The sequence below is a fragment of the Podarcis raffonei genome, chromosome 7, assembly GCF_027172205.1.
Source record: "Podarcis raffonei isolate rPodRaf1 chromosome 7, rPodRaf1.pri, whole genome shotgun sequence".
In the NCBI taxonomy this organism is placed as follows: Eukaryota; Metazoa; Chordata; class Lepidosauria; order Squamata; family Lacertidae; genus Podarcis; species Podarcis raffonei.
This window is the reverse complement of record NC_070608.1, coordinates 2033113-2057099: the sequence shown is the minus strand read 5'-3', so window position 1 is coordinate 2057099 and position 23987 is coordinate 2033113. Positions and strand designations below refer to the sequence as shown.

The 23987-nt window shown below is 47.6% G+C and overlaps 2 protein-coding genes across 7 annotated transcripts in view; both read left to right on the top strand.

Annotated features, from left to right (window-relative positions):
- RECQL4 (RecQ like helicase 4) overlaps positions 1-9449 on the top strand; it is a 36043-nt gene extending 26594 nt beyond the window's left edge. For all 5 annotated transcript variants that reach the window (XM_053395100.1, XM_053395099.1, XM_053395098.1 and 2 more), the window contains 6 exons: positions 428-557; positions 3243-3409; positions 5097-5283; positions 5890-6052; positions 6749-6857; positions 8413-9449. In XM_053395100.1, the coding sequence (XP_053251075.1) occupies positions 428-557; positions 3243-3409; positions 5097-5283; positions 5890-6052; positions 6749-6857; positions 8413-8534 (878 nt within the window). In that variant the 3' untranslated portion in view covers positions 8535-9449. The remainder of the gene's footprint in view (positions 1-427; positions 558-3242; positions 3410-5096; positions 5284-5889; positions 6053-6748; positions 6858-8412) is intronic.
- A 2544-nt stretch (positions 9450-11993) lies between these two features.
- On the top strand, positions 11994-22936 carry MFSD3 (major facilitator superfamily domain containing 3). Of its 2 annotated transcripts, none has more exons than XM_053395120.1 (6): positions 11994-12111; positions 15960-16659; positions 17962-18109; positions 18686-18792; positions 19974-20083; positions 21554-22936. In XM_053395120.1, exons 2-6 carry the CDS (start codon positions 15981-15983, stop codon positions 21716-21718), a joined length of 1209 nt encoding a protein of 402 aa, XP_053251095.1. In that variant the 5' UTR covers positions 11994-12111; positions 15960-15980; the 3' UTR covers positions 21719-22936. The 2 variants fall into 2 exon arrangements, with proteins under 2 accessions (XP_053251095.1, XP_053251096.1); XM_053395121.1 differs by lacking the exon at positions 11994-12111 and adding an exon at positions 12389-12511.
- The last annotated feature ends 1051 nt before the right edge of the window (positions 22937-23987 follow it).

Below are 23987 nucleotides of genomic sequence, written 5' to 3'. Positions count from 1 at the left end.
GGCCCCCAGGGGCCCCCTTGCCCTGGGCCCAGGTGGAGCTCCTCTCAAAGTTGGCCCACAATCCCTCTGCCTCATCGTAAAATTGGGGGGGGGGGAGATGTGCCAGTGGCGCTCTCTGCTGGACTGTGTTTTTTATGTCAAACTTAAATGAACACTGGCTCTGATTCCTTTGCAAACCAATGGCATAAAAATGGGGTTTTGTTTGGAGTGAAATAGCTCAGTCAGCAGAGCATGATACCGTTAATCTTGGGGTCGAGGTTTCAAGTTTGATGTTGGGCCAAACATTCCCTGAGTATTGGTGGGGGTTGGACCAGATGACGCTTGGAATCATTTCTATGATTCCATGAAAGGCTTTCCACCAGAGATGGATGCACAGCAGCAGCAGATGTCCCCTCCAGCTTGAGAGCTTTCTTCTTTCTCCGTTCAGGTATAGAGACGCTTCTGTGCTACCTGGAATTGCACCCCCGCCAGTGGGTGGAGCTCCTGCACCCCACCTTCTCTTCCTGCCGGGTGGTCTGCTACGGTGGCCCCCAGCAGCTGCGGACAGTGGCTCAAAGGTACGGAGGGGAAGGTGGTGGCTGGTCGGGGACAGAGGGTGGGGCTTGGGGGGGAACTGTCGTTGCGCCACTCCTTGGTGTGCGGAGGGCCGCAGGGTGCGGTACTCTCCCCGATGCTTTTCAACATCTTTATGCGCCCCCTCGCCCAGCTTGTCCAAAGTTTTGGGTTGGGCTGCCGTCAGTATGCTGATGACACCCAACTCTATCTGTTGATGGATGGCCATCCTGACTTGGCCCCAGACACACTGATCAGGTGTTTGGAAGCTGTGGCTGGATGGTTACGTGGGAGTTAAATCCTTGAAGATAAATCCTTTGGCTGGGTCAGGACGATATGGGATTGGGGGGGCAACTCCCATCTCTTGCAGGGGCGCAATTAGTGCCAGCACCGTCCGTTAAGAGTTTGGGTGTAATCTTCGACACCTCCCTTTCCATGGAGGCGCAGATTGCAGCTATAACAAAGGCGGCATTTTTCCATCTCCGCCAAGCTAAGCAGTTGGCTCCTTACCTCTCTCGCCCTGTGATCCACGTGACGGTCACCTCCAGACTGGATTATTGTAACTTGCTCTACGTGGGGCTGCCCTTGAGACTGACGCAGAAACTCCAGCGGGTGCAGAATGCCGCGGCGAGACTGTTTACGGGGTCTTCGCTGCGAGATCACATTCACCCAGTGCTATACCAGCTGCACTGGCTCCCAGTGGAGTACAGGGTCAGGTTTAAGGTGCTGATTTTAACCTTTCAAGCCCTATACGGCCTAGGACCCTCGTACCTACGGGACCGCCTCTCCTGGTATGTCCCACAGAGGACCTTACGGTCTTCAAACAAAAACATCTTGGAGGTCCCGGGCCACAGAGAGGTTAGGCTGGCCTCAAGCAGAGCCAGGGCTTTTTCGGCTGTGGCCCCGATCTGGTGGAACGCTCTGTCACAAGAGACTAGGGCCCTGCAGGACTTGACATCTTTCCGCAGGGCCTGCAAGATGGAGCTGTTCCACCAGGCCTTTGGCCAGGGCACAGTCTGACCCCCTCGTTTGGTAATTCTTTTAGAACTCTAGCCCAATGGTTGCCATCAATTTGATTTGAACTGATTTTATAATGAATTGATTTTAGAATGCTGTATTATTTTACTGTTGTTAGCCGCTCTGAGCCCGGCTCCAGCTGGGGAGGGCGGGATATAAATAAAATGTTGTTGTTATTATTATCATCATCACCATCATCGCTCTGAGCAGGGATCTGGGGGAAACTGAGCACTGGGAAAAGATGGTACGTGGATAAGCGTCTAAGGGACCCAGAAAGAACCCAAGGGAAGAGTCTGGATTATTGGGGGGGGGTGGAACCTGTTCTGACCAGGGTCGCATGACACCCTCAGCCTTAAAGCAAACCTGAGGATTTTGTTGCCTGGTTAAAGGAGTCAAGCAAAGCACATTTTCATGAAGCTGATTCATTCTCACACTTGTAACAATACAATAAATTGTAGGTTTTGTCATTGTGTGCCCACACGTATGGTTTCGCTGTTCTAATCGCTTGTTGCTGTATAGCTGTTTTGGCACAGGTTGTTTCGAGTATCGTTCCTGATGGGAAAACAGGATGCAAATCGAAATAAAAATAGTTATAACAATTACGTCCGCCCCCTGCTGGGCCAGACAAGGGAGCATAAAGAGCTTTGCAGCCCCCTGGCAGTTTGGCACAGCTGTCCTCCAACCCATTTCTGAGGTGTCCCCAGATGTGACACAGATTGCTGCAGTGACAGCTCAGCTGGAAAACATGAGGGCTAGAAGCCTCCTTTTGAAAAATGCTGCGTACTATGCCAGATGCCATTTTTCATGCTCACAGCTTGGCATGATCACAGAGAGTACACACAGAGCCCTAAGTGTATCTGGGGAGCTGGGTATTCCTTGCATTCTTGCATCAGTTTCACTGGATGAAATGAGCCTGTCCCTTTGATGATTATTATAATTTATTAGGGGTGAATTTGAACTTTGCACTCTTCCAGTCGTTCCATCTGTGTTTGAATCCAAGCTTGCCAGATGAAAGTGGTGCATGCTCTAGTTATCTCCCACTTGGACTACTGCAATGTGCTCTACATGGGGCTACCTTTGAAGGTGACTCGAAAACTGCAATTAATCCAGAATGCGGCAGCTAGTCTGGTGACTGGGAGTGGCCGCCGAGACCACATAACACTGGTCCTGAAAGATCTTCATTGGCTCCCAGTACGTTTCCGAGCACAATTCAAAGTGTTGGTGCTGACCTTTAAAGCCCTAAACGGCCTTGGTCCTGTATACCTGAAGGAGCGTCTCCACCCCCATCGTTCTGCCCGGACACTGAGGTCCAGCGCCGAGGGCCTTCTGGTGGTTCCCTCCCTGTGAGAAGCAAAGTTACAGGGAACCAGGCAGAGGGCCTTCTCGGTAGTGGCGCCTGCTCTGTGGAATGCTCTCCCAGCAGATGTCAAGGCAATAAACAACTATTTTATTTTTAAAAGACAACTGAAAGGTGGCCCTGTTTACGGAAGTTTTTAATGTCTGGTGCTGTGTTGTTTTTAATATTCCGCTGGAAGACGCCCAGAGTGGTTGGGGAAACCCATCCAGATGGGCGGGGTATAAATAATAAATTATGATTATTATATAAATAGACCCTCTTCTGCTCCCCTACGGACTTCTCACGTGCTGACTTCTCTTCCTCCCCTTTCCCCCAGATGCCCTCCTCTCGCAGTCTGTCTGGCCCAGCAGCGCCTGAAAGGGGTGGACCTTGCCCATGCCAGCTCTGTGGAGTTTGACGTCATTGAGCTGGCCGACTCCATGGGATGGGAGGTCTTGCCAGTGAAACGAGCTCTCCGTCAGCTGCAGTGGAGCACTCAGAACGGTAACCAGTCAGTGGGAAGCCTATCTAAGGTGGGCTGTCCCAGAGAGCAGGCCTTCTGCCTAAGCCCCCAGCCAGTCTTGGTTTAGGAAAGAAGCAGAGAAGCCACATCTTGTCGGCCGCTCATCCCTTGTTTAATCTTGGCTGGAATTGGGGAAACGGGGGTGCTGTTCTTTAGAGGGAAAGGCCTTCTGAGTGACAAGGATGGAGGAACTTGTGATTCTAAGGCAGTCCCCCACTCTCTTAATATCTGACCCAGCAGGGCCACAGTGGGAAAAAACTCCCTTTGGGGACTTAAGGTGGAGGCTCGCACCAAATTCCCAGTTAGTCAGACTATTCCACAATGCCTTGCCAGACATAGTCCAAAAGAATGGGAGAGCGTATCCATTAACACACACCCTAGAGAGGAAATGTGTGTCATTTTGGCTGTTTTTTTCCTAGCCAACCACCTGCCACCCCTGTTGCTCCACCATCTCTTCACCCAACCACGATCCTTGAAAACACTTCCACCACCCAGTTATTTTTACTATACATGCAGAGTCCTCCTTGCACCTTAACTGGAGTTGTTTTTCACTCTACCATTCAGCCATTAAACGTAAAGGGACCCCTGACCATTAGGTCCAGCCGTGGCCGACTCTGGGGTTGCGGCACTCATCTCGCTTTACTGGCCGAGGGAGCCGGCGTACAGCTTCCGGGTCATGTGGCCAGCATGACTAAGCCGCTTCTGGCGAAACAGCAGCGCACGGAAACGCCGTTTACCTTCCCACTGGAGTGGTACCTATTTATCTACCTGCACTTTGACGTGCTTTTGAACTGCTAGGATGGCAGGGACCGAGCAACAGGAGCTCACCCCGTTGCGGGGATTCGAACCGCCGACCTTCTGATCGGCAAGTCCTAGGCTCTGTGGTTTAACCCACAGTGCCACCTGTGTCCCTGTTCAGCCATTCAATTCCTCCTAAACTGGTTCCTGCCGATTTTGTGGCCAGACTACCCTCTGGCGTACATGGCACCAGCCTCCCTGATAGTGGGTCTTGCATGATTTCTACCTAACCTTCCAGTGAAATTGAATGTTAGAAGATTCAGAACTCAGACACAAGAAATGGCTTCTTCACCCAGTGCATAACTGCGGACTCCTAAAAATGCTAGCATTGTCCACCAATTTCAATGGTTTTAAAAGAGGGTAGACAGGCTCAGCGGGGGTAAGACTGTCAGTGGCTACTAGCTGCAACAGCTGTGTTCTACTTTTAGTGCTGTAAGTAGTAGCCTCTGGGTGCTGGGAATTGCAAGTGGGGAGAGAAGAAGAAGAAGAGTTTGGATTTGATATCCCACTTTATCACTACCCAAAGGAGTCTCAAAGCGGCTAACATTCTCCTTTCCCTTCCTCCCCCACAACAAACACTCTGTGAGGTGAGTGGGGCTGAGAGACTTCAGAGAAGTGTGACTAGCCCAGGGTCACCCAGCAGCTGCATGTGGAGGAGCAGAGACGCTAACCCGGTTCCCAGATTATAAGTCTTCCGCTCTTAACCACTACACCACACTGGCTCTCTGAGTGCTGTTGCCGTACTCATGCCCTGCTTGTGGCCTCCCCCAAGGGGCACATCATTGGTCACTGTAAGACCTGGATGCTGGACCAAGTGGCCTGATTCCGCTGCAGGCCTCTTCTTAATTCTTCCCTTCCCTTGTGGCACAGGCTCCCATGTGTCTAGGAAGAGCGGGATCCTTGTGGAATTTGGTCAGTTTGCTTTCCACCTGCGCTCCTACGGCGATCTCACCGACGAGGAGCTGGACTTGGTCTGTGACTTCCTGCACCAGCGAGTGACGGGCCGCGAAAAAGCTGCCCTTTCCCAGCTGCAGGCCTGCTTCCAGGCCTTTCAGAGGTGGGTAGGCACAAACTGGCACCACTTTAAAAGGTGGGCTCTGCTGCGTGTGAGAAGCTGGGCAAAAGAACAATGTGTTCAGTCTGGGGGCGGGAGAGAGGAGAAAGAGCTCCTGTTCTAACAGGGAGGTAGAACCACCTTGCGTTTATTTTTATTTTTATTATTATTAAAGTTTTTATTTTCAATACAACAACAACAACAATAATAATTAATTTATTATTTATACCCCGCCCATCTGGCTGGGCCTCCCCAGCCACTCTGGGCGGCTTCCAAAAGAACATTAAAATACTGTGATACATCAAACATTAAAATCTTCCCTAAACAGGGCCGCCTTCAGCTGTCTTCTAAAAGTCTGGTAGTTGTTGTTCTCTTTGACATCTGGTGGGAGGGCGTTCCACAGGGTGGGCACCACTACCAAGAAGGCCCTCTGCCTGGTTCCCTGTAACTTGGCTTCTCGCAGGGAGGGAACCGGCAGAAGGCCCTCGGATCTGGACCTCAGTGTCCGGGCTGAACAATGGGGTTGGAGACGCTCCTTCAGATTCCCTTTACAGCTAAGAAAGATTTGCAAAAAGAAAAGTATTCTCTCTCCCTCGTCTTTTTGAGCAGTGTGGCTTTCCGCGTCTGTGCCTCGTGCTGTGACCACGGGGGCGAGGAGAAGAGCGCCCAGCTGAAGTCTCTGCTGCTGGATTATTTTGAGAAGGATACAGATGAAGCGGATCCTGCACTCCCAAGTGAAGAGCAGGGCGCTGAGGATCTCCAAGACATTAAAGTGAGAGAAGCTGCTCTTTTCGCCTCCTCTTAATGGCACTGAAGCGTAGAATGACACAGGCATCTCTTTTGGGCTTCTCCAGATTGTGGCCACAGTCAGGCACCGTGTGTGGCAATGTGCCACTGTCTCCTGTACCCTAATCCTGCAATGCTCCTGGGACTCATCTGTTTCATAATGCTATATATGGGTCTGAGTAGGCTTTCTAAAGATCTCCTGAGATAACGATGGGTGGGTAGGTGAATCTCTGGCAGATTTGTTCATATTAACTGTGTGCTCTCCATTGATGTGTGGTTAGGGACTTGCTCTGCAGATGGGGAGAGTTCTAATCCTGCTGCTACTCTTATTTTTCAAAGGAAAGGGTCATAACTCAGTGGCAGAGTACCTCTTTTGCAGGCAGAAACCTCCCGTTTTAAAAAGGGCTCAGGCAACAAGGGACTGGAAAGACCTTGAGTTGCTGCCCAAAGGATGTTCTAAGCTAGATAATCAGTAGATTTACCCTGCCCACTTTTCTACCTGTGCAAAGAAGTGAGTTCTCTTCTCCCTTTTAAGCCAGAGGTGGGAAAGAGTCCTTTCTGGAGACACTTCCAATTATCAAGTGCACAATGCTGAGCATAGACGAGTCCAGTGATTTGACTTGGTACAAAACAGCTCAAATCAGTAACTAAACTCCCAGTATGTTTTGTTTCCCAATTTCAGCTTCGGGACTGGGAAGAGCAAATACGAGCTGACGTCCGCAACTTCCTGTCTCTCCGCCAAGACGAGAAGTTCACTGGCAGGGCTGTGGCCAGGATCTTCCATGGCATAGGTGAGGATGTACCTGTAATTCTCCAGCCGTTCCGTGGTCTGCTCTGCTTCTTGCATCAGCACAGAGCCTGGCACTGCACAGGTTGTTGTTGTTTAGTCGTGTCCGACTCTTCGTGACCCCCTGGACCAGAGCACGCCAGGCCCTCCTGTCTTCCACTGCCTCCCGCAGTTTGGTCAAACTCATGCTGGTAGCTCCGAGAACACTGCCCAACCATCTCGTCCTCTGTCGTCCCCTTCTCCTTGTGCCCTCCATCTTTCCCAACATCAGGGTCTTTTCCAGGGAGTCTTCTCTTCTCATGAGGTGGCCAAAGTCTTGGAGCCTCAGCTTCAGGATCTGTCCTTCCAGTGAGGACTCAGGGCTGATTTCCTTCAGAATGGAGAGGTTGGATCTTCTTGCAGTCCATGGGACTCTCAAGAGTCTCCTCCAACACCTTAGGCTGAAATCCACCAAAACCTCCAGAGGGCACTTCTGCTCAATCACAATCTGATCTCTTAAGGGCAAAGGCAATTGAGCATCACATTTGTAGGACAGCCTTTTCCAACCTGGTGCCTTGCAGATATTTTGGACTACCAACTTCCTGGACGTGGCTGATGTTTGTTGTAGTCTTAAAAACATCTGGAGGCTACTACTTTGGCAAAGGCTGCTGCAAAGTGAACAAAACTGGTAATTGTTGTAAACAAAATCTCTGCCCTTTTTCCCTTATGGGGTATTGTTGTAAATAAAAATATGCCCTTTTCCCTTATGGGGTATCCAAGAGCCCATATAGAGTCCTTACATAGGTTCCCTATTGGTAGGAGAAAATAACAGAGGCCAACCCGAGAATATTAAGAGGCAAAGCTGCTAGTAAGCTTGATCTTTATTGATCTGTTGCAACAGGGTGCTCCCCTCACAGGCAGGAAAGGAGGAGGAAACCAGAACAATGGCGCGCAAGGCCTTATATAAACATTTTGAAATTGCCACACTGTCGATCAAGACCACCCCCAGAAACATCATACATACATCACAGAAGGGGGGGTGTAGCTTAAGACCACCACCCCAGATACATCATACCTACATCACAGAAAAGGTGGTCTAAAACAGAAATTTGAATGTTGTTTATCTTCCTGTTTACTTGATTGGATACCCTGCTTATTTGATTGGGGAGCCTGGCCAGTCTTTTGTAATGACAAATACTTAGTTCCTGAGCCAGGTCACAGGCTCACCCTATTCAAACACAGACATACCTTTAAGACAGGATTTGTGAAGGAAAAGACAATGGGGAGGCTCTTCCATTGGACCTTGCAGAGAAAACATTTGGTCAGTTTGGGAATCAAAATGGTTCCAGGTCGGTCTTCCTGTGCTGATCTATGTAAGTGCTTGGCTGGTACACTTATGAACATTGAACATATATCTAAGACCTCAAAATTCCTACCACATAATCCTTAGCTCTATGTCAACAATGTAGGCCTAGCAGGAGGCTCTGTTGGGCCCTCTAATGGCTGGCATTGCTCTTTGAGAAATGACCAAGCGCTTGCAATTCTTTTGGTGGCTGATTGAGTTTTCTCCGTTTGGACAGGAAGCCCACGCTACCCGGCCCAAGTTTATGGCAGAGACCGGCGTTTCTGGAGGAAGTACATACATTTTGATTTCAACAAGATTATACGCATGGCCACGGAAGAGATCATCCGTTGGAACTGAATTGAGCCTGCACTGCCATCTCCAGGGATGAAACCCCAGAGCACAGCTCCACGGTTCCCTCAAGCCTGTGTGCAGGTTGCTCTAACGGCAAGATGCAACTGACCAGCCAGCATCCCAGAATAGCCAAAACAGCAACTCCTGCTCCCCTTGCGGTTTTGCAGAACTTCTCTGCAAGGCAGGTGGAAAGCTGGGCACCTGAACGGACTTCTCTGTTGCCCTGAAATAATCAAAGTTTGTGGGGGAAATGGCTTGTTTTCATCTCCAAGCCTTTCCTATTTTTGTATGTAAAGCTTCCTTTTTATTTTTTGATTTTTTACAAAATTGTCCTGATTTTTAAATATTTTTTTAATGTAAGGGAGAGTGTTAAGTCTTCTTCTAACCTCTAGGAATTTTTATTATTTTTATTTATTATCTGGAGTTCTACATATTTTGCAAATCTTGAAGTGTGTTAATGGATGCCTTCCCTCCTTCCTCCAGGGTGCCAGCATTGGAGGGAGGGAGGTTGATTTAATAAATAATGATAATAAAATATGTATAAAAGGAGGACCCATGATTAAGGGTAGAACATGCACATACAATTGGGAGACATACAGGAGGGACTGGTGTCAGCAGGCATGATCTTGAAGAACTGATGGGCAGATCCTCTTCCATAAAAGAATTGTGAGGATTTGCTTTTATATGGCATTTAGAAATATAATGCTTTAAATGTTTGGCTGCTGCCCGCCTCTTCACCTGCGATAAACCTATTTCATTGTATGCAGGGGCCTTTAACGTATTTTTAAATAAGCTGTGGAATGCTTGCATTGTTATAAAATTGATCATGAACTGACCGTCTTAATTTAGCACTGATTTTTCTCTCAATTCCCCCATATCCTTTTTGTACATTTGCCTTAATAAATATACAAAGAATATTTATGCTGCCTTCACATCTAATTGAGCAGGAACTAAACAGGTGAGGGATTTAATAGTAGTAGTATTTATTTAGAGCATTTGCGCCCCACTCTACAGCCAAAAAGGTTCCCAGAGCAGCTTTGTTGTTGTTTAGTCGTTTAGTCGTGTCCGACTCTTCGTGACCCCCTGGACCAGAGCACGCCAGGCACTCCTGTCTTCCACTGCCTCCTGCAGTTTGGTCAAACTCATGTTTGTAGCTTCGAGAACACTGTCCCACCATCTCGTCCTCTGTCGTCCCCTTCTCTGTGCCCTCCATCTTTCCCAACATCAGGGTCTTTTCCAGGGAGTCTACTCTTCTCATGAGGTGGCCAAAGTCTTGGAGCCTCAGCTTCAGGATCTGTCCTTCCAGTGAGCACTGAGGGCTGATTTCCTTCAGAATGGAGAGGTTTGATCTTCTTGCAGTCCATGGGACTCTCAAGAGTCTCCTCCAGCACCAGAATTCAAAAGCATCCATTCTTCGGCGATCAGCCTTCTTTATGGTCCAGCTCTCACTTCCATACATCACTACTGGGAAAACCATGGCTTTAACTTATACAGACCTTTGTTGGCAAGGTGATGTCTCTGCTTTTTAAGACGCTGTCTAGGTTTGCCATCGCCTTTCTCCCAAGGAGCAGGCGTCTTTTAATTTCGTGACTGCTGTCGCCATCTGCAGTGATCACCAGAGCAGCTTGCATACCATCAAAACAAGAAGAGTCCCTATCCTCTGACTTAGAATTAAATAAACCCACAACACCCAAAGGAAAAGAGACAAGGAGGGAATAGGAAAACCGAAACCCGCACACTGGTTTCTATACAGGTTTCTGTAATGACCAGCGGGCCCTGGTTTCTATACAGGTTTCTGTAATGACCAGCGGGCCCAGATCCGAGGCAGGTGCCTGATGCAGCTAGGCCCCCAGCAAGGCTGATGGAATGAGTGAGCGCTGTGTCCCATCTCCCCCACTGAGGCAGCCAGAATTGCACTTCTCTTGACCTCATTCTGTGAAGAAAGTGATTAAGGTCTCAAATATATCAATTAAATGTTCATAAATTTACAAATCTATTTGCCAGGAAGTGATGGGACCAGTGGCCATGATCTTTTTTTTTTTTTTTGATGTTGAACTTCAGACCATATTTTGCGCTCTCCTCTTTCACCCTCATTAAAAGGTTCTTTAATTCCTCCTCACTTTCTGCCATCAAGGTTGTGTCATCTGCATATCTGAGGTTGTTGATATTTCTTCCGGCAATCTTAATTAGGGATTCATCCAGCCCAGCCTTTCGCATGATGAATTCTGCATATAAGTTAAATAAGCAGGGAGACAATATACAGCTTTGCCGTACTCCTTTCCCAATTTTGAACCCATCAGTTGTTCCATATCCAGTTGTAACTGTAGCTTCTTGTCCCACATAGAGATTTCTCAGGAGACAGATGAGGTGATCATGCACTCCCATTTCTTTAAGAACTTGCCATAGTTTGCTGTGGTCGACACAGTCAAAGGCTTTTGCATAGTCAATGAAGCAGAAGTAGTTGTCCTTCTGGAACTCTCTAGCTTTCTCCATAATCCAGCGCATGTTTGCAATTTGGTCTCTGGTTCCTCTGCCTCTTCTAAATCCAGCTTGCACTTCTGGGAGTTCTCGGTCCACATACTGCTTAAGCCTGCCTTGTAGAATTTTAAGCATAACCTTGCTAGCGTGTGAAATGAATGCAATTGTGCGGTAGTTGGAGCATTCTTTGACACTGCCCTTCATGGGGATTGGGATGTAGACTGATCTTCTCCAGTCCTCTGGCCACCGCTGAGTTTTCCAAACTTGCTGGCATATTGAGTGTAGCACCTTAACAGCATCATCTTTTAAAACTTTAAATAGTTCAGCTGGAATACCATCACTTCCACTGGCCTTGTTATTTGCAGTGCTTTCTAAGGCCCATTTGACTTCACTCTCCAGGATGTCTGGCTCAAGGTCAGCAACCACACTACCTGGGGTGTACGAGACATCCATATCTTTCTGTTATAATTCTGCTCTATGAGGCTGCTCTATAGTGTCCTTTATTGGCAGCGCTGGATGCAGCTTGTTAAGTGCTGAAACAGGATGATGACCTCCTCTTGAGGTTTTCTACTTCTATGGTCCCCTGAGCCAAAGGGGACACTGTTTCAATGAAGTCCTTATGAACACTGCCGGTACTCGGTCGAACTCGGCCTCTCCAAAGCAGAGTGAGCCTCCGCCGTTGTTGGCATATGTCTGTCTCGGGAGACAACGGAGGGGTGCGCCTTTGGGGGTTGAATCCTGCACCGCTAGAGAGGTAAAAAGGACAGAGCGGCGCCACTCTACGCTTGTGCCAAAGCCCCTTTCGAACGACAACCGGAAGTCTCAGCATTTGCAGTGAGACTGTGCCCTTTAGGGTGAAATGGCGTCGCGGCGCCTGCTGAGCGAAGTCTACCGAGAGGCGCCGCCTAGAAGGGCCGCGAAGCCCCACCGACGGAGCGCCGTTTCCTGTTTGAAAGGGACGCTTGCCCTTTTTTTCTCTCTCCTTGACCGGAAGTGCACCTGCGCTCATGGTCTGGGCCTTGTTCCGTTTCTCTGAGGGAGGCGGCGGCGTTTCTGCTCTCGCTGTTGGCCGTGGAAGCGCGGAGCTGAGCGGCTGGACTTTTATGTGGGTCCCGCGAGCGGCGGGGAAGGAGAGGGAAGGGGCGGCTCAGCGGCGCCCTCTAGCGGCCGAAGGGCAGGGAGGGCCGGTGGGGAGGCGGTTGCCATGGCAACGGAGGGGAGGCTGGACCACTCGCCTCGGGGATGCTGATGATGCTGCCAGGCAGGCTGGCAACCCAGTGATGCTGAGTCCTGCTGGGGCCACAGGGGTTCTTGTGGGGGCTGGGGAAGCTTCGTTTTTGGGAGTAGGGGGGTGACACGATGCAGGCCTGTGAGCTTCTGTGTAGGTTTGGCAGGCAGGAGAGCCCCCAAACCCGGACTTCGTTAGCATTTATGCAGTTATTCCAAATTCATACCCTGCACGATTGCCAAAACAACAACGCCTCAAAGTGGTTTACGAAAAAAAGGTTAAAATAATAATAATAATACAGTGGTACCTCAGGTTACATACACTTCAGGTTACATACGCTTCAGGTTACAGACTCCGCTAACCCAGAAATAGTGCTTCAGGTTAAGAACTTTGCTTCAGGATGAGAACAGAAATCTTGCTCCGGCGGCATGGTGGCAGCAGGAGGCCCCATTAGCTAAAGTGGTGCTTCAGGTTAAGAACAGTTTGGGGTTAAGTATGAACCTCCGGAACGAATTAAGTATTTAACTTGAGGTACCACTGTAATAATAATAATTTTTATTTATACCCCGCCCTCCCCAGCCAAGGCCAGGCTCAGGGCGGCTAACAGGCAATAATAAAAACAAGTTGAATGAATACAACTTAAAAACAAGATTAAAATACAACATTAAAATATTGAAACATTAAAATGCAGCCTCATCACAGGAGGAAAAAGAAAGAGGGGGGGGGAATCAAATTGGCTCCAAGCCAAAGGCCAGGTGGAACAACTCTGTCTTACAGGCCCTGCAGAAAGAAATCAGATAACAAAACAATAACAAAACCACAATGACGGCATAAAAGATACAAAAAGTCAAAATAAGAAAATTATTCGTTTTTGTTGTTAATTAAATTAGCATACCACAAAGATCGCAGGGCAGTTCGCAACGTAAAAATACAAAATGAGAACACATAATAGATTTTTAAAGATGAGACGTAAGAAATAAATATGAATAAATAAGTACACCAGCACGGGCTCCCTACACAAAGAAAAGATGACAGATTGATGGTGACAGATAGTTAAGGGAGTCCTTTCTAATGGACTGAAAGGATGTTTAAAAGGAATCAAGCCAGATGATGACGGACTATAGCTTGGCAGGAGCTGTTATGAGTAGGGAGTCTGACATCATTTGGAGGGCATAATGCTGGCTACCCTTGATGGCCCCCCTCAAAAAAGAGGGGGGTTAAAAAACATACCAGCATTTCTAAGTGTCTTGGTAAGCTTGCTTAAACAAGAATGTTTTTAGCAGGCACAGTTCCTAAATATGGCAACCCCGATTTTTAAAAAAGGGGTCCTGAGCATCCACTGCCAGTTAGAAAGGACAATATATATGTATGTATGTATGTATTTTTTAAAAAAATTATATACCACTTGATTGTAAAACAACAGACAAACCTCAAAGTAGTTTACAAAAAAGGTTAAAGCAATTAAATTCTCAATAAGTAAAAATTAACAACAATAATTTAAAACTTTCACAGAGCTAAAATGACAGCAGACCAAGAACAAATTCAAACTTGCATATACTTTCTAAACATCTGGGTAAAGGTAAAGGTAAAGGAACCCCTGACCATTAGGTCCAGTCGTGGCCGACACTGGGGTTGCGGCTCTCATCTCACTTTATTGGCCGAGGGAGCCGGCGTATAGCTTCCAGGTCATGTGGCTAGCATGACTAAGCTGCTTCTGGCGAACCAGAGCAGCACACGGAAATGCCGTTTACCTTCCCGCTGGAGTGGTACCTATTTATCTACTTGCACTTTGACGTGCTTTTGAACTGCTAAGTTGGCAGGAGCAGGGACCGAGTAGTGGAGCTCATCCTGTCGCGGGGATTCGACCTGCCAACCTTCTGATTGGCAAGTCCTAGGCTCTGTGGTTTAACCCACAGCACCACCCGTGCCACATCCGGGTCGTCTTGTCTAAACAATAATGTTTTAAGCAGGCACTGAAAAGAGTACAGTGAAGGAGCCTGCCTGATGTCAATAGGCAGGGAGTTCCAAAGTGTAGGTGCCACCACACTAAAAGATCAAGTTCTTACAAATGTGGATTGGGTGTTTTGTGGGACCTGCAACAGTGCCAGTTCCACTGGGCTGGTCAAACAAATATTCTGATCTGCTAGAAAGGAGCTTCCTAGGTTACAGGCATAAGAAGATCTAATGTATCCAGTATCCTCTTCTCACAGTGGCCAACCAGATGCCCAGTATGGGAAGCCTGCAAGCAAGACCCGAGTTCAAGAGCATGCTCTGCTCCCGAGGTTTCCAGCAGCTGTTATTCAGAGGCACACAGCCTTTAACAGCAGAAGCAGAGCATAGCCCTTGTGGCTAGCTGCCCCTGGTAGCTGTTTTCTCCATGAATTTGTCTAATTCTCTTTTATAGCCATCCAAGTTGGTGGTCATCGCTATCTTTTGTGGGAACAAATTCCGTAGTTTAGCTGTGCGCTGTATGAATAAATGCTTTCTTTTGTCTGTCCTGAATCTTTCAGCATTGAATTTTATTGGAGGTCCACAATTTCTAGTATTTTGAGAAAGGGAGAAAAACTCTACCCATTTTCTCCATATCATGCATGAATTTATATACCTCCATATACCTATTGTAAAACTCTGATCAGATTCTATTAGCGTACTCTAAGGATTAAATGCTAACTGCTGATAAAATTATATACATTAAGGACTGAGCACATGTAAAAACTCAATGGAAAAGTGGGTGTTTTGAATACATTGTTGTGTCCAACAGAGAAGGTTTGGCAGGAGATGATTAATGGCTTTTATTGAAGATTGGTTACGTTGGTTAACTACTAGCAACGTGAAAACCATCAGGACTATTATGTCCTTCCTTCTTACAGCCCATGGTAAAATAAAATGATTCCAGTACCATATTGTGTCATTTTAAAGCTAAACAAGAATATGTAAAATAAAGACCTCAAATCTTATTTTATTCATTTAACAAAATTTATATACCAGTTGATTGTAGTAAAGCCTTTAAGTGCGTAACAAGCAATATCAAAATGCAGTGTTATCTCAATTTTCAGCTGTACCATGTTAAAGGGTATGAAATCAATTATATCAGAAGTAAAACAATAAGAAGAAGACTGAATTACCCTTTGTAATTTACTTTCCACCAATGACAGGGGAGCAGGGTGAGGTAGGGTGTTGGCTTCTCCAGCCAATCAAAAAGCTAAGATACAAGAAGGTATCTTACGGGTGTTCTCAAATATTTGTATAAAGTTGTTGTGCCTTTATTATGTTTCAGTAAGTTTCATTAGCAATCTGGAGGTTACTGGCCAAAGGCGGCTTGCAGGTATTTTTAAATAAAAACAATAAACGTTTTCAAGTCCCGTCTTTCATCTACCAGGGCAATTCCATTCTGTGAAGCCATGCCACCGTACCCAGGCTCTTCCCTGTTCTGCTTTCTAGAATATTAGATTGACCAGGTATCTACCTGGAAAATCACTGTGTCTCTCTAACAGCACCCATAAGTTGCAAAATATTATGCTGGACAGAGAAAGCTAAATCCATGCCGTCTCATTTTCATTATTTGTGTATAACATGTCTAGCCTCTGAGTTCTTTCCACAACTACCAATGGGCAAACTCCCTTTCCCTCTGGTCCTTGAATACCTACACTTCTCCTGGATGCACGTGAAGGTACAGATCCCTCAGCCTGTTGAGCTCTGCCCATCTTTGCTTGTGCTCCCTGCAGGTGGATGGCAGTTCCTGAAGGATGAACGCCAAGTATGCTGTCCTCGCAATGCTGTATTTTGTCCAAGGCATCCCGTATGGGCTCCAGTCTGGGCTGCTGCCTATCTACTTCCGCACGCTGGGCCTCTCCTTTACCAAGATCAGCCTGTCTAAGGTGCTTTATGTGCCCTGGATTCTCAAGATGCTCTGGGCACCCCTGGTGGACCAGTACTTCACCAAGAGGTCGTGGCTGCTGCTTACCCTGTATGGCTTCGTGCTGGCCTGCCTGGCCTGCTCCCTCATGGCCCCCGAGACAAACTTCCTCCCGGTGGCCATCGTCCTCCTGCTCATGAACTTCTGCGCCTCCATCCAGGACATTGCAGTGGACGCGATTGCCATCCAGCTGCTGACGCAACGTGAGATTGGGTACGGCAACACCATCCAGGTCGTGGCCTACAAGCTGGGCTCCGTCTTGGCAGGAGGGGGCCTGCTCACGTTCCTCCATCACCTGGGCTGGCAGACCCTCTTTGTGGGCCTGGCCCTTCTTTACGTTGTGGCCATTGGAGTCACCTGGAATGCTAACCTAAAACTGAAAGTGAGGTTCAATCCTCAATACAGTTGGGTCAGGTTCAGAACCTTAAACCCCTGCCTCATGCTCCAAGAGCTTCTCAAGGTGCCGGACACTCTTTGGACGGTTGGTTTGGTGCTCCTCTATAAGCTGGGTGAGTCCTTCTAAAGACTTGCAGCTGCAGATTATGCTGGTGAGCCAAATGGTTGATCTGTTAGGACATGCACAGTGCGTCTTTGGGAAAGGGGTCCAGGCTAATGGGGAGAGGGTAACATGGGGATATTGTGTGCAGCTCAGCAAAGCCACATGATGTAGACCTTCCAAGTTGATGCCGTTTCAGGTGTAAGAGGTGAGGGTGAGGACACTATAGTTTTGAATGCACCTCCTCTTAAGCACCTTCAGCTTCTTAGCTCTTCCAGTTTCTCCAGCCTAGTGACTTCCAGATGTTTCGGACTGCAACCCCCATCAGCCATGGGGAGGCTGTCTTACGTCATGTGCTTTTTAAGTAACTGAGTTAGCCTGCATCTTGTGACCCACCCCCAGAGTTACAACAGAGAGAGTTTCCCCAGCAGTTAGACCTCTACAGCCTGTGTGTCTGACGCCCTTGTTACAACAGCTCTGCTGGCTACTGGCCTGCTTCCAGGCCCAATTCAAAGGGCTGGTTGTGACCTGTAAAGTCCTATATCAGAGCTTTCAAAATGGTGTGTCGCAACATGTTAGCATGTCGGCTGCAGTGTGTAGGTGTGTCGCGCGAACGCTCCCCGCGCTCCTCCTGGGGTTGGAAAGGGGGTTAACCTCCAGTTTGCTAGTAAAACTGAATTACTGTGTCGCGAAATGATGCATATCTAAAAAGTGTGTCAGCAACATGAAAAGTTTGGAAAGCTCTGCCCTATATGGTTCTAGCCCAAGCTATCCGAAAGGCTATACAGTGGTACCTCGGGTTACATATGCTTCAGGTTACATACGCTTCAGGTTACAGACTCCGCTAACCCAGAAATATTACCTCGGGTTAAGAACTTTGCTTCAGGATGAGAACAGAAATCGTGCTCCGGAGGCACGGCGGCGGCAGCAGGAGGCCCCATTAGCTAAAGTGGTGCTTCAGGTTAAGAACGGACCTCCGGAACGAATTAAGTACTTAACCCGAGGTACCACTGTATTCGTCCATGCAGGCAGCAACCATTTTGCATGTGTCTGATTGACGTGTGAACACCAGTGCATGGGTCGTTTTGGACCTGGGAGAGGGCAGAATGGGGGCAGAACAGGGTGGGGCATAACAAGGTGGGCAGGCTTATGCTCACCCCACCGACACACACAGGGGCCAGGAATAGAGTCCCTGCGCAAAGTGGTTGCTGCCTGTAATAGTAACTATAATTCCTATTCCTGTTCTTTGCAGCAGCTGAGGTTCCCCGGCCCAGGGCAGGCTTTGCTGGAAACTGAACCTTGATTCTCCTTGCAGGTGAACAAGGGGCCATATCCATGTTTCCCCTCTTCCTACTGGACCATTCCTTTTCCCCACAGGAACTTGGCTTGTGGAATGGGATTGTGGCCATGATCTTCTCCATTGTAGGCTCCTCACTTGGAGGCTATCTGATGTCAAAACAGGGGTAAGCACCATCAGCCTTCAAATGGGGTTTCATGCTATGGATTCTCCATGTGGTTTTTCATCCTACTCTGCCCAACTTTTCACTTCCAGCAGGCACTTTCTTCCTGCCGTGCTTTGTCCCATTTATGCAGAATTATGAGACTCCCGTACACTGAGAAGCGGGGAGAAAAGAGAACTCGGAATGCCTGATTTGCTCTCAGGAATCCGTATCTTTTGCCGCCTCAAGGACCAGAAGCATTTTACAAAAACAAAAAAACTAACTATGGATCCTCAGAGGGTTGAATGGCCATTTGCAAATGCTTTTGAAATCACGCCCACCTGCTACCTATTATCCTTTGACTTCCTCTGCACTCAATTAGAAATAGCTAATATTTCCACAGCACATCTTTTGCCCTGCTTGCAACATCTACCCCAGAATGCTGAAGGCTGGATCTTTTCTCCAGGGCAGCCTGATTTGATTCATAGCCTTTTCACTTCAGCCTCTGTCCTGGCCGCCCTGCAATGAACCTCTTCTTGTGCTGTCCCTGTGTGTTTCTGCCATCCCTGATGACTTTCCTTTGTGGCTTATTCTCCCCAGGAACCCCTTTTCTATGCTGAAGACCTTGATGATATTCCGCTTGTTCAGCCTGGTCTTCCAAACACTCCTGCTGGTTGCCTATGAGGACAAAAAACCAGTCTTTGAAGGTGAGCTGAAAGCAGCCCAACACAGCAGCTGTTTCTTCTGCTTCAGTCTCGGTTCGGATCTCATCCAAGAGTCCTAAAGTCACAAATGTGTTTACTGTGGTTTATTCTCCCCACCCTGAATCTGAGTGTTTGCAGAATTTGAGGGACTTAAATGAGGACGACCTTTTATAATGGCAGTGCAGAGGGAACGCTCTTAGATGCAGCCTCTCTCCCCATCCTTCCACACAAATATTCTTAGTGCATGAGGATAAGAAATGTTCCATTATTGGACTGTGGCTGAAGGCCACACAGGACAGGGGTGAGAGCTCAAAAGCTTCCCTCTGCTAAGGATTTATGGGACCGCCTCTCCTGGTCTGCCCCGCAGAGGACCTTAAGGTCCATGAATAATCATAGTTTAGAGGTCCCGGGCCCTAAGGAAGCCAGACTATCCTCCACCAGGGCCAGGGCCTTCTCAGTGATGGCTCCAACCTGGTGGAATGCTCTGTCCCAGGAGACCAGGGCCCTGCAGGATTTAACATCCTTCCACAGGGCCTGTAAGACAGAGCTATTCCGCCTGGCTTTCAATTTGAATTCAGCCTGATCTTTTATTCCCCTTCTCTTCCCTCCCCCTCCCCTTTTATGAAGATCACCCGCTCCGAGACCCCACAGCTAATTCTCCCCTGGTCTCCTCGCTGGCCCAAGTGGGACTAATTCAGCCAGCTAGCCCTGGTGATTATCTAATGCTTATTAGATGGATTTCCCCTAAATTGATTTCTGAACTTTGAATTTTATTGTTATGCGTGTTTTTATACTGTATTTTATGCTGCTTTTACAATTAAGTGTTGTACAATTAAATTTGTTGTTAGCCGCCCTGAGCCCGGTTTTTTGAACCGGGAAGGGCGGGTATACCGGTAAATTATATATATATATATATATATATATATAGTCATTTGCAGACCTTGCCTGCAAATTTGCACATGCACACTTGCAACCAGGAAGGTCAAAATTTTGCTAAGCAATGGAAACTCTCCAGTTCCTCAAGAGTTCAGGCCCAGCAGCAGGTAAAGAGACTGTAGCTCTTGAATCCTTAACCCACACCTTCTTTGGGTTTTTGGAAGCCAACCAGACACTTTTCCCTGCTTCTAGACTAACAGATCTCTCTCTCCCTCCCTCCCTCCCTCTCTTTCTCTCTGTGTGTCCAGTGGCAGCTGTGCTGAGCATCTTCCTACAGCACTTCATCGCTGGCCTGGTAACCACCTTAACATTCAGCATAATGATGCAATGTGCACAAAAGGCCCAGGAGAACATACAGGTACAACTCTTGCCTCTACGTTCTGCTCCCCGCCCCACTGCCCAAAGAACATGTGTTGGTTTGCTTTGGTGCTTTAAAAAGCTTTGGTTCTTTAAAAAGCCAATTCACTTAATATGAACTAGTAACGTCTTAACTAGAGATGGGAAGGCCTGGAAAAAACCCTGGAAAAATGGGGGGGAACCAGGCTTTTTTCCGTTTCCCCCCAAAGCCATTTCCCCCCAGAAAAATGAGGTGGGGGAGTATGTGGAATATTCAAACTATATCAAACAGTTGTTTTCAATTTTTCGGGGGGGGGGACGGCTTTGCACCTGGCCCCCCCCAACTTTTTTTCGGTATTCTTCTAGGCCTTTCCATCTCTAGTCTTAAACCACCTTCTAATTTATTGAGGTTTCTGGCTATTTGTACCCCTAGGTATCTGAACTTGGTGTGGCAAAGTTTTATCTTGGTGACATTAGTGAGTTATTTTTGGGTCTGGGGAGGGGTCTTGAAGCACATAGCTTCTGACTTTGCAAAATTTACTTGTAGGCCCGACACCATTGCAAATTTGTTGAGTTCTCTGGTTAAGGAGGTTGCTGTGTTTATGGGGTCTGGTGCTGTGACCATTAGGTCATCTGCAAAGAGCAATAATTTGTAGGTTCTGCCTTTTATTTCCACTCCCTTGATATCTGTGGCCGCTCGGATTGCTAAGGGTACCAGAGCCAGGATAAATAAGATAATTTTTTTCTTTTACATTGTGTTTTAATGCTGTAACCTGCCCTGGGACCTTAGGGTGAAGGGTGGGGAACAAATGAATAAAGGAATAACATTTGCTCCTCTCTCGCTGTGCCTTCAAGAAGGGTGTGTGGAAATGAGCCTTTAGGCCAGGCATAGGCAAACCCGGCCATCCAGATGTTTTGAGACTACAATTCCCATCATCCCTGGCCACTGGTCCTGTTAGCTAGGGATCATGGGAGTTGTAGGCCAAAAACATCTGGATGGCCGAGTTTGCCTATGCCTCCTTTAGGCTCTCTTCAAATATAAATGGGATGCGGGTGGCGCTGTGGGTTAAACCACAGAGCCTAGGACTTGCCGATCAGAAGGTCGGCGGTTCGAATCCCCGCGACAGGGTGAGCTCCCGTTGCTCGGTCCCTGCTCCTGCCAACCTAGCAGTTCGAAAGCACGTCAAAGTCCAAGTAGATAAATAGGTACCGCTCCGGCGGGAAGGTAAACGGCGTTTCCGTGCGCTGCTCTGGTTCACCGGAAGCGGCTCAGTCATGCTGGCCACATGACCCAGAAGCTGTACGCCGGCTCCCTCGGCCAATAAAGCAAGATGAGCGCCGCAACCCCAGAGTCGGCCACGACTGGACCTAAAGGTCAGGGGTCCCTTTACCTTTACAAATATAAATGGGGAGGGGAACAATTCTGTGCACTGCCTCTGGGCTGTGGGCTGGATCCCCTCCTCTCCTTACGACGCCTCTCTTTCCTCTGCAGGCCACTCACTACTCCCTGCTGGCCACGCTGGAAGTGCTGGGCAAACTGGTGTTCAGCAGCCTGGCAGGCATCCTGGTGGACTGGCTGGGCTTCGTCGGAGCCTTTGGCGTTTTCCTTGCCCTCTCCAGCACCTCTGTTGCCTACATGCTGTCTTCCAGAAGGTGATGGCTGCTGCCACCAGGAGGAGGAAGAGGAGAACCTGACAGGAAGCAGGGTCACTGTGGGCCAGAGGTGGCCAAGGGCAATTTCCAGGTCTCCGCAGCCCTGTAAGCCACAATTCCTCAGGGATCTCACAGCCCTTTGTGAGGGGAAAGAGCTGGCAAGGGCCTCTTCTCAAAGTAATTGTCTCAGGAACACTCCTTCTATTTGCCAGGGAACGTCCACGGTTCTCCGTTCAGGCTAAACACACAAGAAGTGTGTTGAGACTGAATTCCGAGGTCAGTTAATGCCTCAGTGTTTATTGTCAGTGACTGAGAAGTAAAGGAGGGCCGGATCGCTGTCTGTGGCAGGGTGTGAGAGCAAATAAATAAACTTTTTTTAAAAATAAAAATAACACACAGTTGGATTTACTTCTGAGGAAATGCTCATCGGGTTGGGCTGCGAGGTAAGATGGCTTCTTGAATCCAGCTCTGCTTGGGTCCTGGAGCAGCGAGCCCCAGTGAGTCCTGGAGAATGCCAAGGGACATCGTGAGATCGGGATCAGGCCCAAACCCTACCTAGTCCAGCATCCAGATGCCTCAACGGGAGACCCAAAAGCTGGACCTCTTGAGTGGCACAGCATCTCTCCCCACCTGTTAATCACCTGATGGTCACCAACAGCGCCAGGTGACTCAAATGTCAGAGGAAAGACTCGGGAGTGCTCTCCAAAAGTACACTTCCAGTTCTTCATTTGCAGGTGTGGCTTGAGTTCAGGTTGCACCTGCAAAGGAATATATCTTTTTCCCTTTGCATTTCTGTCTTGAATTCAAGCCACAGCTGCAAAGGAGGATTCAGGAACACTTTAAAGTCTGCTTCCGACTCTTCTTCCACTTAGCCATGGCTTGGAAGTTTACCATAACTGCCATACAGGATGTCAAGTCAGAAAGGTGTGTATAACACAATAATTCGTAACAGAATTACAGATGAGAGTTTTAAGGGGTCTGTGCACACAGAAAAGCTCAAGATACACGTTGATCTACCCACACTTAGTTGTTATCTCTGAGAAACATAGAAAATAACAGGATATATTTATTTTTCTTGGGTCAAAAGAGAGTATACCCCTGTTGTAAACAAAATCTGCCCTTCTTCCCTTATGGGGTATCCAAGAGCCCATATAGAGTCCTTAAATAGGAAACCCAGCCAGATGGGCGGGGTACAAATAATAAATTATTATTATTATTATTATTATTATTGTTGTTGTTGTTATTATTGTTATTATTATTATCATCCCGATTGGTAGGAGAAAATAACAGAGGCCAAGCAGAGAATATTGAGAAGCAAAGCAGCTAGTAAGCCTGATCTTTATTAAAGCTGTTGCAACAGGGTGCTCCCCTCACACACAGGAGGACAGAGGAGGTGTGCCTGTCTTTATATAGACATTTTAAATTCCCTGCCCTGGAGCTCAAGATCACCCCTCCATACATCATACATACATCACAGAAAAGGTGGTCTACAGCAGAAATTTGAATGCTCTTGTTTTTCCTGTCTGCCAGGTTCTCTGATAATGCCTTATCTGATTGCCTTTCCTGGTAGTCTGGCCATTCCTTTGAGATGGTGATTACCCAATTCCTGAGACAATGGGAAGGTTCCCCCACCCCCTCCCTCCTTGCAGAGAAAACATTTGGTCAGTTTGGGAGTCAAAATGGTTTCAGGACGGTCTTCCTGTGCTGCTCCAGACATTGGTACATTTATGAACATTTATTTTATATATATGACCTTAATTTTTTTATTACACCCCTAAACATTTTTTTTAGAAAAAAGCACTAATAATAATAATACAAACCCAGCTGTTTTCTTTTTCTTTTTAAAAAAGTTTTATTGGGTTTCACAATTTTATATTCAACACAATCCTCATGAACACAATGAAAATTCACAAATCCAAATCTCCCCCCTCCCTTGACTTCCCTCAACCTCTTCTTCTGGAAACCCAGCCAGATGGGCAGGGCACAAATAATAAATTATTATTATTATTTAAATATTTGCTACTTCTGCTTCTTTTGATTCCTCGATTTTAAAATCCTTCAACTAAATTATTTTTTATATTCTTACCATTTTCATACCCTACCTTTCCCAAAGACACCTTACGTTTTGTTGCTTCCCCAGTTATTCCTCCTCGCCTTGTACACTTGTAAGTTTCCTGGTTTCCAAGGCGCTAGTCCTCAGCGCTCCTCCGAAGCTCCGCCCCCTCCCGTGATGTCATGACGCCGCGTCCAGGAGGCGGGGCTTCATCGGCCCA

Coding starts and splice junctions, on each gene's coding strand:
- MFSD3 (XM_053395120.1), top strand. CDS start 15,981: ATGAACGCCAAGTATGCTGTCCTCGCAATGCTGTATTTTGTCCAAGGC. Junction 16,660..17,961: donor GGTGCTCCTCTATAAGCTGG/GTGAGTCCTTCT, acceptor TTCTCCTTGCAG/GTGAACAAGGGGCCATATCC. Junction 20,084..21,553: donor AGGCCCAGGAGAACATACAG/GTACAACTCTTG, acceptor TTTCCTCTGCAG/GCCACTCACTACTCCCTGCT.